General features: G+C 31.7%; 1 protein-coding gene and 1 pseudogene across 1 annotated transcript; both read right to left on the minus strand.

The window, feature by feature from the left end:
• Positions 1–4386: 4386 nt before the first annotated feature.
• LOC116024284 (disease resistance protein TAO1-like) lies at positions 4387–7490 on the minus strand. Its single transcript, XM_031265176.1, has 4 exons — positions 6438–7490; positions 6016–6276; positions 5089–5898; positions 4387–4949 (listed from the first exon to the last, which is right to left on the minus strand). Exons 1-4 carry the CDS (start codon positions 7488–7490, stop codon positions 4449–4451), a joined length of 2625 nt encoding a protein of 874 aa, XP_031121036.1. The 3' UTR covers positions 4387–4448.
• Positions 7491–7587: 97 nt separating this feature from the next.
• Positions 7588–9488, minus strand: LOC116024285 (annotated as a pseudogene).
• Positions 9489–16874: the final 7386 nt, after the last annotated feature.

The following is a 16874-nucleotide window of genomic DNA, read 5'->3' on the forward strand; positions in this document are numbered from 1 at the left end:
TGCACTTCCATATACTATACATACATATATATATATATATATATATATATATATATATATATTGATTGAATTGGTCATCTTAATAATTTCCCACTACACCGTACCAAGCCAACAATTCTACGTAACGTACGGGACAATCCACATAATATGTTATGATATTGTATCGTTTTCCTAGACCCCACCTATTTACCATCTCTACCATCAACTAGGGCAACAGAGCTTTCGACAAGCTACTCGTGTTTGAGTTCGGTAAGCGTTCGTTTATGTTCGTTTATTAAGGTAAACGAACATTAACAAACAAAATTTAGAGCTCGGTTAATAAACGAACAGAGTCTGAACAGTGGTAAGCTCGTTTGCTAAGTGTTCGCGAACAAGCTTGTTTGTGTTCGTTTATTAGTGTTTGTGTTCGTTTAGTAGTGTTCGCGAACAAGCTCGTTTAGTGTTCGTTTAATAATGTTCGCGAACATGTTTACAAACACACACACACACACACACACACACACATATATATATATATATATATATATATATATATATATATATATATATATATATATATATATATATATATAATTGTTCCTGAACGTATATTATTTATTGTTCACGAACAAATTGTGTTCATGAACATATGCAGATGTTTGGTTATTAAGTGTTCACAAACGTGTACATGAACACGATTGTGAACGTGTTTGTTAACGTTTGCGAACATGAACGTGTTCGTTAACGTTAACGAGCGCGTTCGTGAACATTAACGAACACTAACGAACACGAACACAAACACCCCAAAATCCTTAACAAACGAACACGAACAGTCTCCGTTCGTTTATGTTCGGTTCGTTAACAGCCCTACCATCAACCTATTAAGTGTTCATGATTTTTCCTTAAGCAAAATTTTTTATATCCTCAACCCAGCCAATAGATATAAATATCACAATAATTTAATTTTAAAAATTATTAATGTTGATGTTGTTTATGCAATTAAAATAAAATTCAAATTTACTAAATTATTATATAGATATAAATTAATGTGTAACCTGCATAAGCAGATAAGTATATTGTTTTATTTATTTAATTATTCTTAAAATGTTCTTAGGATTATTCTTTACATTTTAGGATTATATATATATATATGTATATATATATATATATATATATATATAAATGGGTTCCCGTGCAGTTGACCTTCTCAGGTGCGGTTGCTAAGGTGCGTGGTTTTCCTTCTTAAGGTGCATGATTTGTGTGCTTAAAATGCATAGTTTGTGTGTTTAATGTGCGTCAGTATTGAAACTTAAGGTGTATCAACCTAAAGCTTAAGGTGCGTGATTTTCCTTCTTAAGGTGTGTGATTTGTATACTTAGATGAGTCAATTGTGTGAAACTTAAAGTGCGCCATTTTAAAACTTTATGTGTGTGGTGTATGTTCTTAAGGTGTTTTTTTTTTGTGTGTGTGCTTAAGGTACATGATTTGTGTACTTAAGGTGCGTTGGCCTAAAGCTTTAGGTGCGCGTGGTTTGTGTTTTTAAGGTGCTTTGTTTTTGTGTTTAAAGTGCGTGATTTGTGTACTTAAGTTGCGCCATTTTAATGCTTAAGGTGCATAATCACACAACTGCACGAGAAGCTATACTGTACTCGCACCTGAAAGAGAGATCAGATGTGGATGTTGTGTCCAGGTTAAACAAACGGCGAGATGATAGCCATTCATCTTGCCAAAATCAACGTCCAGGATGAACACAGATTAAAAAAATACGGTGACAATTTGGTCATTTTGCGTATTGTTCAAACTTAAGGTACGTACTTTCTATTCTTAAGGTGCGGCATGTTAATACTTACGGTGCACCATTTAATACTTAAGGTGCATTAGTTATACACTTGAGAACTTAAGGTGCGATTTTTGTTAAAACTTAAGGTACGTCATTTCAAAGCTTAAGGTAGTACGTCCTTTTAACACTTAAGGTGCGTAATTTTACTACTTAAGGTGCGTCTTTGTAACACTTAAGGGTGTCATTTAAAAACTGAAGGTGCATGATGTTAAGACTTAAGGTGCATTTATGTAACACTTATATGATTGATGTACACATTCATTGGCATGTTGGATTCCATGCCTCAATGAGAGTTGGGTAATGAATTTAAGCTACCCCTTGCATAAACCCAATTTGCTTCTATGAAAATAGGGGAAATTAGGGGTTTAAGATGCTAATTGTGCTTGAACAACTTGGAGTTGATTCACCACGAAAATGGGGCAATTCCTTGTTCTAATTCTTGTATATTTGCTCACATGAACGACTTATAGACTAGGATTCCTACGTGCATACCCATTGATTCTTGGTTATTTGTCCTCCCTAGCCCCGTAGGTTGTTGAAGCATCTAGATGATAACCCCCCTAACTTGAGTCATATTTAAATTTCTTTATTTTGTGTTTATCTTTGTGTATATGTGTTAGTCTTACTATTTCTTTAAAATTGTTGTTTGATTAGCTTCTTGTTGATTTCCTTATGCTAGTGCCTAATTTTGTGATTGCATATTGCGTGTCATATCCAATCTCCTGAGAAAGACATTTCACACCCGTACACTCACTGTCTTTCATTTTTGCTACATCACTTAAGCACATAAACCACACACCTTAAGAAAGAAAACGACGCACCTTAAGAAGAAGAACGACACACCTTAAGTTTGACCAATAAGACCGAATTGGCACAGCATTTTTTAAAAGTTTTTCTTCAATCTGGGCAATTGATTTTGATTAAATCAAGGACTGCGATCAAATTCATCTTTTACCTGAAGCCTATTACCGCATTTGATATCTTTTATATATATATATATATATATATATATATATATATATATATTGAACACATATCTTATATATATATATATGTGTGCGCGGGCGTTTTTTTAACGTTTTGTTTCATAGGTGTTTTTGCCGCTCTTGTTTTCTTGTTGGGCTACATAGGTTGCATCAAATGAGTTGTTCTACAAGATGGCCGGCCATAATTATTCTCAAACACTACATTTGTATACATAACAAGAGTGGCAAAATTGTTCAAAAAAAAAAAAAAAAAAAACAAGAGTTGCAAAAACATGAAACATTGTGCGCATATATACACACGCGCGAATGATATTTTGTATAGATATTCATTGTTTATCTCTAATTGTTAATATAATTACACTCCAATCCAGTTGAGCTAATGATTCCAATTGATTAATATTAAGAACCCTTTTTTATCGCATTGATCAAACTTATTCCTTTATCAACATTATTGACTATTTTAAATTTGTTTCTCGGGAGAGTTTCACGAAGAAGTTTCTCTAGTAATTAATTTGACAATCCCATTTTTTTTCTTTCCTCTAAAACTTCCGATATGATACTTTCAATAAAGCTACTACCTTCAAACTTTTGAAGAGAAGAGAGTGGACCATCCGGAAGGAGACTGAACAAAAACTGTAAGTGTAAAATTTATAAACATTTTGGACCTCCTATTTGTTGGCTTAATTATTGCCAAAAACCTTAGTTTAGTTTTATAGGTTGTTAACTAAGTCAACTGTATCAGCTCTGGATCTGCCTACTGCTTACTTTGGATCAGCGCCAGTGATTGTTTAAATCAAATAAAACCAAGTCACCTTGATCCACGATTTATGGGATTGATCTACACTACTGGTTGGAGGTTGAATTGAGGAAATAACAGGAGCTGAAGTTGAGGTTTAATTGGTTGGATCATTGGCTATATAAAGACCTCTAGAACTTGGGATTCATTACATACTTTACTAAGAATATTTACTCCAGATTAACGTGAGCTTTGAGTACAATATTATACTATTATTCTTGAGGTATTATCAGCATGGAAGAGTGCTTGGTGGTTCGTCCTTGTTGGTGATCAACTATGCAACGCACAGAGTCAGCTTGAAGATGATGAAGGCTTAGTTAAGAGTACTTTTTGTAACCATTCGTGTAGTATGGTTGTTATGTGACTCCTTGTAACCCTTTGTGATCATCTAGTGGATTGGGCTGATGTGAAGTGCCCCGCAAACGTAGGAGTGGAGCTCCGACTACGTGTAAACAATTCCGGTGTATGATTGTATTTTCGTTGCTTTATTGTTTTATGTTTTATTTATCTGTTTCTAATTTATTAATATTTTCAGATAAATAATTCTTATTAAAATAAAGTAGGAACCTTAAGCTTATATTGTACCTTCAAGATCCACAATACAATTTCAAAAACCAATTAAACCGGCAGAAAATTAGAAAAAAAAATAATTGAAGAGATGAAAATGTCATTGCCTAAATTAGGGTCTCATAGGAAAAGTCATCGAAATAACAAAAAAGGTCAAAAAAATAATCTAAGATGTTAAATGACAAAATTGATAACCTGAACAAAAATTTAAAATTGTCTACAAGGGACCTTTGCCTAAAATTAACTCGTATTAACATGTAATTTACAAATATTTAGAAAATCAGTAGATGATGAGCTGCACTTCCTGACCATTGAAAGAAACTGTTGTTTCATCAACTTCCAGATATCCCCTTGTGGATGGAAAGAAACGCACCTCCCCATCTCTGTCTCTATGCAACTCACATAAACAAAGAATTTGTGAAGGATCCAATTCTGCATACACCTCCAATTCCTCCCCACCCATTATTGGGACCTCAAATCGAATTCCTTTACTCTCATCTTTCTCCAGTTCCCATTTTGGCCATCCACACTCAAGTCTAATCGTACCATCACAGTGTAAGAGTCGATACTCTAGAAAATTATGGTCTCTCAATGGAATCCAATGACCAGTGGTTTTGTTTCTCACAGTCACATGAAATCCATACAAATAATCATCATCAAAAGCCTTATGAATCATTCGAATGGGCTGTTTATGCCTCAAAACTGTTGGAATATAGCATTGTACAAAAGTTCCCAATACTTCAACACAAATCCGGACACTATCACCTTCACAATAATGTGCCTACATTATATATACAAAAAAAAATATTAATGTGTTGGTAATATAAATTAAATGCTTACGGATTATGAATTTTTCTATTGGTAAATTTGATTACGAAACGATAAGAACAGTGAAAGATGAAGAGATGAATGTAACAAACCTGGAACCAGTTTCCAAACCGAGGAATAGTCAAAGCACTACAATTTGTTATCTCGAGTCCTTCCAAGGATTCGAGACTCGCCAGGCCAGGGAGCTCAACCAAACTTGTGCAACCAGCAATGCACAATATTTCGAGTTTTTTCAAGGCTGATATATCTGCTATTTTTTCTAATGAGACACAATTTCTTGCATAGAGCTTCTTCAAACTAGGAGGAAGTTCTAGGATTGCTCTAATATTCCGCCAATCGTCCAAGTAGAGGTATTCCAAATTGGAAAGATCGCAAAGGTTGAAGGATAAGTTTTGAAGAAAGTAACTTCCCTTTAAATCTAATCCTTCCAATGAGCACAAACTAGCATTAGCAGGATCACAAGATGTTCTTAACCAGGAATGATGTGTTAAGGTTTTCACCCCCACCCCCACCCCACCCAGGGATAAGAGCTTTAGATGTTCTAAACATCCCAAAGAAAAGGGTAAATGTGAAATAGAACTACCATTAGCTCTAAATTCTCTTAGTGTCTGTAATTTTCCAAAGTCAATTGGAAGCACTTTGAGTGTGACACAATAACCTACATTCAAAACTTCTAGTAATTGTAACTTACAAACGCTATTGGGCAGTTCCTTGAGTTTAATGCATCCCCAGAAATTCAACTCAACAAGACTCTCCAAATTCCCAATTGAAGGGTGCACCTTGGCCAAATCAAAACAATGTTTGAAGGATAATTTTTGAAGACTCTGTGCCCCAGTGAAGTCTGGTGTCTTCTTAAGGCGCTTACAATCGTTGAGGTATAAGATCCTCAGGCATTTAAGGTTCTGTTGAAACAAAGTAGAGGATTTTTTATTTTTAGTCAATATAAAAATTTCTAGTCCAATTTGTAATTAAGAAATATATATAAAGTTCATAGAAGCATTATTGGACAACATACAAACCTGCATACTGGCTTTAAATTCTTCAATAGCACTATTGCTCATGTCCAACTTAATAAGTTTTTCAAAGCGGAAATTGGATGGTATGCATTTCAAATGACAATTACGCCACTTAAACCACCTAAGTTCGTTGGACAGATATGCAAAAGATCCTTTAAATTGCACATTATTCAATTTGAGTATTCGCAACTTTACCATCCTTTCAAGTGCTTTGGTACTCAAAGACAGATTCTTTAACATAATCCCTTCGATTGATTCCGTACCCTAATTAAAAATTTAAATTAAAAAAAAAAAACAAAGAAAAAACATTTTATAACAATATTCTAAACATTATAAAAAATTTAGATTTTTATAAAACTTATTAGTAAAGAAAGGGAATGAATTAGCTCGAATAACTCATGTAGAAAGGAGTTGAAATGTTTTACCTTGTTGCTTTGAAGCACGTCAAAGACATCTTTTGGGTCAATCAATCTAGTTCGTTGGCCAAGCTCCCGAGGAGATTCCTTTCGAACAATTTCTATCCCCATATCACGAACTAAATCGTGCATATGGAGTCTTTCATTTTCTCCGTATTCACTTATTATTGTTAGTAAGCATCTTTCTGTCAAAGTCCTAATTGCGGTTTCAGCATGAAATCTAGAAGCTTCCAATATCATAATACTTTCTTTTTTGTTCTGTCCAAGGAAGAAACTTGAAATATCGAGAAAGACATTCTGAGTATCATCATCAAGTGCATCGTAACTTATTTTAAGAATTTTTTGCACATCAGCATGTGGTATTCTTCTTAATTTCTCTACATTGATGCTCCATTCTTCCACAGATCTTCCACGCAAATAAGAACCTATAATTGTTAGGGCTAATGGAAGTCCTCCAGTATACCTTGCTACACTTTTGCATACTTCAGCATAACCATCTAATGGTTTAGGGACACCAAAAGAATGCCAACTCAAGAGTTCTAAAGATTGATCAAAGCTTAAAGTTTTGACCATGTACTTCTCGTGTGCTCTAAGGTCACTCAACAAATGAATATCTCTAGTTGTTAATATAATTACACTCCCTGAACCAAACCAATCTTGTTGAGCTAATGATTCTAATTGACTAATATGGTCTAGGCCATCAAGAACAATAAGAACCCTTTTTGATCGCAACCTTTCTTTGATCAAACTTATTCCTTTGTCAACATTGGCTATTTCAAATTTGTTTCGTTTGAGTGTTTCACAAAGAAGTTTCTCTTGTAATTTGACAATACCATTCTGTTGTCCCTCTAAAACGGATATGATGTTTTCAATAAAGCTACTACCTTCAAACTTTTGAAAGATCAAGTTGTATATAGCCTTTGCGAGGGTAGATTTACCTATGCCTCCCATGCCATAAAGTCCAATCATCCCAACATTATCTTTCGTTTTTTGACTATGCAATAAACGAATTATTTCTCTAGCACGAGAATGAATTCCAATGGGGTACTTTGCCACATTCATGCAGGTGTGGTTTAATTCCTTTAGTATCTCTTCAGTGATTTCTTCGATAAATTTTGACTCACACCTGGTCAAGATTTATATTTATTGAATTAAACATTTAGTTATATCTATTTAAAACAAAAAACAAAAAACAAATAAACAAATAAACAAAAAACAAAACTAAGAGATCAAATTGAACATTTACTGATTTGACGGGCTACAATCCAACTAATTAAGTTAGTCTATGGTTAACTTCCTAACCACAAAGTTACAAGTTTGGTCCTAGCGGGGGATGGAGAGCCCTATTGCATGTATTTAATACATGATAAATGTATTTGAAGTTAAAAGGTTTGCATGATGCATCAATGAGTGCAATTGCATGTGTTTTATCCATTTTTATCCATAAGTGTTGCAAATTAAATTAGGACATGCGGCAAATATATTATATCACACTATTAATCCAGAAATTAAATGAAATTGAAAATAGGAGTACCTGTTTGTCATGGTTTGGAAGTCCCATCCAGACAAATTAGCAGCCTTAGTGAGTGCAACTTTCCACTCATCAACTTTTTGATCCCCAAATCTTTCTCTGTGTTGTATCAATGAGTTACCAAACTCACCTGTCTGATTTCGAACCTCCGAAGGATCAACATTATAGAATATAGGAAGAACTGTTTGTTGCATATTCTCTTTACATTCTAAGATTTTCACTAACTCGTCAAGACACCATTTTGACCGAGCATAAAATTTGGAGAATATGATGATAGATATTCTTGACCCTTCAATAGCCTTCAACAACTCTGTAGAAATGTTCTCACCTTTCTTGATCTCTTCATCGTCACGAAAAGTGTGAACTCCAACTTCGCACAAATTCGTGTAGAGATGATTAGTAAATGATCTTCGTGTCTCACCTTTGAAACTTAAGAAAACATCGTATGTCCAACGAGAAGACGATGGAGATGATGAAGAAGATGCCATACTCTAGGTCGAGTACACTATCTTCTGCGTTGATTCGCTAGCAGCAAGACATTTATAGGGCTGAGGTAGAAGATTGCTAAACTCAAAGGAAATTTCTTACACATTCCAAGGTAAAGTTGGTAAGTATATATATATATATATATATATACACGTTATAAAGCATGCATGCAAGCACGCGACTTGCTATATACATAAATTGCCGTTTTGTGAGCAATAGGAATGTTCCCCCAAAAGATTGCAACTGCGTAGAAAGAGATAGTCGAGTAGGTTGTGCGTGATTCTCGTATCTAAAAGTTAGTGAGATCAATTCTTGTTAATATTTTTTCGATTGAGTTTGTTGCACATGTCTTTCTAGTGTGATTTACCTTTTTGTATAATTTTTAAATTAACTCGCAAACAGAATTTACCAACTGCATAAAGTGATGACGGAAGGTTTTCCTCGTCATCTAAAAAATTGCATGTCGACCTAATTAATAAGGAGTTAGTCAATAATTATACCATGGACCCATCACAATTTACATATTGAATGTTCACAATTCAAATTGTTAACATTAAGTAAGTAAATTGTGAATATTTAATTGTGAACATTCAGCATATAAATTGTGAATGTTCAGTATGTAAATTGTGTATTTTAGACTCGATTTCACCTTGCACATAATAGTTTGCCAGAATTAGTTATATGTGGGTCAAGATTCTGTCTTATAAATTGATGACGAGTAGTATAAAATGAAGAGACAACAAAGTAACATAAAGATTATTTGACAAAAAGATAACGTAGGGAGTAATATATAAGGAATGAATTAAATAAAGCAGGTCATGATTCTATTTGTTCAAATAGACAAGTAGTATAAAATGAAATAAAGGACAGCAAAGTATGTACCATAAAGAAATGTTTACAGTATTAAATAAAGCAGCTCAAATTTTGATGTCTAAATTGAAGGTGTTAAAATCAAGCATTTATCATTACTATACACTAAAAGTTATACCTAGTAATAAATAAATAATTTTATTTTCTTATACTTACGTAGCAATTAGCGTCATGTCTTGCTTTAATATCAATTGTCATAACGAAGACGTAATTTTATTCTCTTATACTTACATAGCAATAAATGTCATATTTTGATGGTAGGACATTGGATTAGACCCTCTAAGCCTCTGCCCAACAGAATGTGAACAGAAAGGTTAAAATTAAAATTAGCAGTTTAAGTGAGTTAAAATTGCGTTCTCTTTAGAAAAGAAAAGAAAAATAGAAAAAGAAGTACAAATGATTGGTTGAGAAGAATAATTACAGCTCAAAAGATGATGACATGAACTGTTTATAGTCCTAAAGATCATTCTCCTGCACTTGCGCCTCAATTTCTTCTCTTTTAATTTAAAGCCTCAGCTCTCTTTCTTTGACTAACTGTCTTACTGTACTCTTCTTGATGAATATTATCACATGAATATTTGAAGTTTGAGGAGGCAAGGTGGATATGATAACAAGTAAAATCGTAAAACGTCCAGGCTGTACGAACTATTTCACTATAATAAAAAAATTTTAAATTAATAAAAACCACTAAAAAGATCGTGTACAACGGGTTCATTATATTTGAGAGGGTTTAGGTATATATATATATAGTTTTCAAAAAAAAAAAAGGTATATATATATATATATATATGAAATAGTTCATGTGCAAGGAGTCTCCAAATGAAAAATTGGGTGCGATTTGAGCCGTTGAATAATGTTAAGAGCATCCTTATCAATGATTTTTTCATGGGATGAAGTTAAGAGCATCCTTATTTTTATTTTTTAAACTTATATTTGTTTTATTTTTTTTCTTTCTCCCACATTTTCTTTTTCTTAATTACACTTACAAAAACTCCTCAAATACAGCGAAATAATCCCATTGATATGGATGCTCTAAGTGCCTCGAACTGATGTACCTTAACCTCTGAACTTATGTACCTTAACCTCTGAACTTATGCACCTTAAGTCTCGAACTTATGCACTTTAAGTCTTCGAACTTATGCATCTTAAGTCTCGAACTAATGCACGCACCTTAAGTCTCAAAATTATGCACCTTAAGTTTCGAACTTATGCACCTTAAGTTTTGAACTTATGCACCTTAAGCTGGAAAATAATGCACTTTAAATTTTAAATTTATACACCTAAAGTATGAAAGTCGATATTCCTAATGAATCAAAGTTGTGCATCTTAAGAATTAAATTCATTTACCTTAAGTGGGAAACTGATGCACCTTAAGTTTGAAATTTATGAACCTAGAGTCTGTAACTCGTGCATCTTAAGAGTTAAACTTATGAACTTATGCCCTTAAGCTATAAACTTACGCACCTTAAACTTTAAACTTAAACACCTAAAGCTATAAACGTATGCACCTTAAGTTATAAATTTACATACCTTAAGCTATAAACTTATGCACATTAAGCTTTAAGTTTACACACCTTAAGTTTTGAATTTATGCAAAATTACCATACTGTCACCACATTTGTTTTAAAAATTTTCTTAATTTTGTGTTGTTGATTTTGGCTAGATCAGTGGCTGAGATTTCACCCCATTTTTTACTTGAGAACTCATTCGCATTTTATCTCTAGTTTTTTAAATTAGGACTTAGATTTTTTAATTAAAAATGCACTTATCTAATAGTTTGACAAGGAGTTGAACGGGAATGGAGATTTCCCGTCCCTGCTTAATTCCCCGATGGGATGGGGATGAGGAATATTTTCAATTCCTAATCAAAGACAGGGGTCGGGGTCGGGGTCGAGGGGACGATGAGGACACAAAATATACTCTCCACCGCGCACCGTGCGCCCTGTTATCCTTCATAGAAAGTATCAGTAAGAATCAAACTCATCATAACTTTTTAGTACAAGAATTATATTATACTCACTTGATTATTTTTTTCGGACAAATTTGATTTTTTTTCTGTAGTGTATTAAATGTTGTGCGTTTCATGTAAACTATAAGTGTTTTGTGAGGGTCAAATAATGCTAGGTGTGGGACCATATCTGAACTTTAATTGTGGTGGGGATTAGTGTTTTGATGTCTGCTAGCTTATGCATTTGTGCATGCATGGGACCATTGTTGTTTTACTTGTATTTTGTATTGATGTGAATTGTGATCCCTACTTTATCAAAGTAGCTTAGATACTATAATTTAGTTGTTCATTCCATATCCTTTATTAAAGTAGTTATTAGAATTGGAAATTTGGAATGTTCTTTCTCAATCATTTAATTCCGAAACTTTTAATTCCGAAACTTTTACACTTAAATTAAGACATGGAGAAAGATACATCAAAGTCTGTCTCTTGAATCCCCTGGGACCTTAGGTCCCTCCCTTTCACCAAAAAAAAAGTCTGTCTCTTGAATATATTAAAGGAATATTGATTGAATCATTTAACAAATAAGGTAGAAGATGAGTGGGGGTTAATTTCTTTAAGGGAGAAGGTAGGGAAAATTGGATGAAAATTTTATGTACTCCATATATAGTAACCATAGAAGGTTTGCAAGTTTGCAAGAAGTGATATTTGATTGGCCTAAGTTATTCTGGGTGAAGCCCGCTTTATTATTATCAAATTAACTGTTCAACTTATATAATATTGATAATAATAAAGCGGGCTTCATATTAGTAAGTCAACTTTTGAATTAATAAAAATATCATATTTTATGAAATTTTTGGGTGAACAGAAGATTGATCGTGTCTACTAATCATATTGATGTAGAAGATTGATCGTCTCTACTAACCAGAGTTTATAATATTCATAGTGGACCTTGCATTATTATATATTTTGGTAGTTTGATCCACAATATTGTCGATATCGATATATTATATAAGAGTGTCATTTCATTACATAAGAGTTTTTTTTTTTTCTCTTCCATTTTCTTTTGTCGTTAATTTACTTTTTTGCACCAGTTCTTCCTCCTTGCAATTGGATTAAATGTTGCTATTCTGGATGAAGATTCATCTTGCAATATAGACATTAGTCTATGATACAATTTGTTCATCTTATTATGCTTAATTGCGGATACAAAATTAAATTGAGCAAAATTATATAGTACAATCAAAACCTTACAAGTAATTTGACTAAAAAGCCTACGAATGATTGGATCATTGCAGAATAAAGCCCAAAAGATGGGCTGAGCTGTTTTTATAAGTTCAAGCTGAATAAGCCCAATTAAAGGCTTAAATAATGTTTGGGTAGGAGAGAATAATGGCCCATTCAAGTCTCGAAGGCAAATTATGCTATGGATCCGGGTCCATGTTCACAAATTTAGAACTCTATCTTCACAATTTTAAAACTCTATATTCAAAATTTTAGATCTCAATATACAAAATTACATTACTCAATATTCATAATTTTTGAACTCTATATTCACAATTGTGGTATACGAATTCAAAAATTGTGTTATACGATTGAATATAGAGTTATGAAATTGTGAATATAGAGTTCTAAAATTGTGAACATAAAATTCTAAAATTGTAAACATGGATCCGAGTCCATGGCATAATAACCGAGTCTTGAACCTGCAACTAATAGGCCTCTTAGCGATTTCCTATGACTTCACAAAAAATAACATTTAGGGGGGAGTTTGGTTCAAACATTAAAATTGAAATTAAATACTTATAACGAAAATGAGTTTGAGTTTAAGAAGTCTCTTTGTTTGACAGTAAATAAAAATTGGAATTAAAATAAATAATTAATAAAAATAGAAATAAATAAATAGATGAAATTAAACAATAAATATATACACACATACATAAATGTTTATATATATTAAAATTTTATACATGGACAATGACTTTTTAATGTTTTTCCTTTTTTTCTTTCTCGTATTTGATTTTATTGTTCAAACTAGTTTTTCTTATGCGCGATGCGCAAAATATAATTGCCCAATATTAGTATTTTGTATTAAAATTTTAAATTTAATTAAATTTTAATATAGTAAATAATAATGTAAAATATTTTTATAAATTGGATATTTATATTTTAAAAAATAACTAATATATAACTCTAATATTTAATGTGTATATTATTATTATTATTATTATTATTATTATTATTATTATTATTGAAGAAGAAGATAAGAAAATATATGGTGGATGCATGTGCATAGTAACAATAGTGGAAAAGATAACGGAAGTTATAACGGTAGGGGTATATTTGTCCAAAATATTATGTAGTACAACTTTTATAACATAATGTACAAAAAACCTTAACGGAAAAAACGGACATAAATGAGGGGTATAACCTTCATTCACATTTATTATGTTTCTAGATATAGGGAAGGAAAAGGGTAACGATTTTATGATTACTGAATGATTTGAATCTAATAGTAGGATAACAAAGGTACGCAAACAAGCATGGTAATAAGTATCAAATCTGATAATTAGGTACAAAAGTCAACAACCATTATGACTCTGTTTGTCAAGACTTATTTAGGAGCTTATAACTTATTTTAAACTATTAATAAGCTATAAGCTCTGTTTGGTAATGTTTCCAAAATAAGTTAATAAGTTATAAGCTCTGTTTGGTAATGTTTCTAAAATAAGCTAGTAGCTTAAAATAAGAGTTTATTTTGAAAAGCTACTTTAGGTAACTTTTCAAAAATAAGCTAGTAGTTTTTTTAACTCTTTTATATTTTTATCCTTATTATTTTATATAAATGACATCTTTTTCTCCTTCCAATTAAAATCCTTTTGGTCTTTTCTTTTCAATATGTTTGGTTATAAGTTCAATTTGACATTTGTGTGATTGAACATTAATTTTTGTATGAACTAATTTTATGAACTATAAATATTTTGTTTTACTTTATATATTTTCAAATACATGTTCTTACTTTATATTTTATTAAAATATATTAATTTCATTATTTTATATTTTAATATGTAAACAAACCTATTTAAATTTAAAACTATTTAAATTTTGTGAAGATGTCATTTTTAGTCTTTTTACATTTATCAGTTTATCAATAAGCTAATTTTACTAAACACTTTTAAGCATAATAACTATTTTAACAGCTCTTCATATTTCAGCTATTAGCTTATAGGTTTTCAGCTTTCAGCTACCTTTTCAGTTAGATTTGTCAAACATAGCCTATATTTTCAATAAACTGCTGTAAAAATCGGTCTAGGCACCCCTAGGCTGTTGCGATTTCACAATTAGGCGGGAAAAAATTGGCCAGCCGCCTAGCCGACTTGCTAGGCAGCCAAATCGGCCTAGTCTTTCAACTCGGCCGATTTTGACCAACTCGTTCGAGTCGGCCGATTTCATTCGATTTTTACCGAGTTATTTTGATTTAGACCTGTTGTTAGATCCTGGACTGCTACGGTAAGTTTTAAACTTTAAACCTTTTAATTTCTTTTATTAGTTAATCCAATTTATTCATTGATTTTATAATCCAATTTATTAATTACTTCGTAATAATTATTCATTTATTTGATTTATTTCATACTTCATTAATTAATAATCATTATTACAAGATCCTTATACACACCGGTAGTACACAATTCACAAATGATTCACAGAGATGCATAAATAAAATATGAACCCAAATTTTATTAGTCAAAGCTAAAATAGATATGGTCATGCGAGATGCATAATGATCCATTAGTTATTTTTGATAGTTTGCTACTTTGAATCTTTGGTTGATTGAAGTATTTGAGTATTTCATATTTGTGTATTTTTATTTTTTTAATATTGCTATGATGTTATGACTTATGAATTATCATTATTTCATTTATTAGGATGTGTTATTTGATTAAATGTTGAGAACAGTCTCATTAAAATTGTCAAACTGCAAGTCTGTCATTGTTTTTTTTTTGTGCCCACTTAGCGTCGTCTAGATTCTGCCTAGCGCCGCCTACAACCATGATTTTCATTAAGGTTTATTTGTGAAAAAAGAATTCAAACATTTATGTATATTGATAAATATATCTAAAATTTTAAATTTTAGCAAATTAGTATAAAATCTTTGTGTTTTATGACAAATTGACAAGTATATCTAATTATGTACAATAATTTTATTCAAATATTTAAAATTTAACAAAATAATATTTAATTATTTATATTTTGTAACAATTATATATAATTTGCAATTTAAGAAAAAATTTAACCTAACCGAATTTTGTGAGTTATATGTTGGCACATAAGTCATTTAATCAATTACAATATAATATCGTTTTTAATATATATATATAGATATATAATGTATCAAAATGCGTAATTAATAGGGTTGGCGGTAACCAGTAAGGGCGTAAGGCAATGAAAGAATTGTCATTTTGAACAAGAAAAAAAAAAATCGAAGTATAATGATATCTCCCTTGTTCATCATCACTTAAATAATGGTTTGTGGGCTCTTGTCCACTTGTAGAGTACTCCTAATTTTTCTTTCAAGTTTTCATATAAAATATTGTTTTTATTCTTTATGCCCTTCTTGTGTAATAGAAACCGCTCAAAGAAGATACAAGAATTATGTTTTATCTGTCAGCATGAGCAACTCAATTGATCATAAAAGTAAAGTTTGAAAAGAAATATCAAAATTGAGTCTCACCCTCATTAATGACGTGGAACATGTTATTGCTAGCAAATACCACCATTTTTTGCTTTAGATCTCCCAAACCGTTCCCGCAGGAGATCCAGACCCGTTTTTGTTTGATTCTTCGAAAAAATATTCATTCTCCTCATAACGAAAAAGAACAGGAGACAGAACCAATAAAGATTTCGTTTTCGATTCAGCCCCGATGTTGAATACCTCATTCAAGAATTTTTTTTGATCCAATCCGTACGAATCAATAGAAAAAGAAAATCCCTTATGATATACTAGATCCGGCTCGGTTATTGATAGAGTAAATAGATTGGGGCAGGATACCCAAAGCTATCACACCTATTAATTACTCCCTCCATCCCATTTTGGTTGTCTGGTTCGTTTAACGAGGCTTGACTGAAGTTATTTTTAATCCAATTTTTCATAATATTAAGTTTAGTATTAATATATAAAATTTATATATTTAGAAACAACATCAAAAGTACTATTAAACACAAAAAATTAAATTTAAAAATAATAAAAAATTACTAAAGAAAATAAGCAATGAAGAAAGAGTTGGTTTGACCAATGAATAGTAAATAGGACAGGTAAAATGGGACGGAGGGAGTACATTTTAATCATTGTATTATTGTTTGATTACTGCATGAATTATTTATCTAACTCATAATAAGATTACGCCACTTTACTAGTAAAGTAGTAATCATTTTTTTTTCTTTTGGAGTAGTTACGTTTTTCTAAAACTATTTTCACTACATTAATGCTCATAGATAGTCCTTTTCAGATCACTATAAACCATACCATTGCTTTTGATTTTCTCTTTTAAATGATCACACTCCCAACCCTAATGACCTCTACCACTCTTACCTTGAAAACTTAATGAATGAG

This window comes from Ipomoea triloba, chromosome 7 (genome assembly GCF_003576645.1).
Source record: "Ipomoea triloba cultivar NCNSP0323 chromosome 7, ASM357664v1".
In the NCBI taxonomy this organism is placed as follows: domain Eukaryota; kingdom Viridiplantae; phylum Streptophyta; class Magnoliopsida; order Solanales; family Convolvulaceae; genus Ipomoea; species Ipomoea triloba.

What these genes read in the sequence shown, in the direction of transcription:
- LOC116024284 (XM_031265176.1), bottom strand. Translation starts at nt 7,490, where the DNA reads ATGAATGTGGCAAAGTACCCCATTGGAATTCATTCTCGTGCTAGAGAA. An exon ending in ACGTGCTTCAAAGCAACAAG is followed by an intron (nt 6,277 to 6,437) that starts GTAAAACATTTC and finishes ATTTTTAATTAG; the next exon opens with GGTACGGAATCAATCGAAGG. An exon ending in GGTTTGGAAACTGGTTCCAG is followed by an intron (nt 4,950 to 5,088) that starts GTTTGTTACATT and finishes TATATAATGTAG; the next exon opens with GCACATTATTGTGAAGGTGA.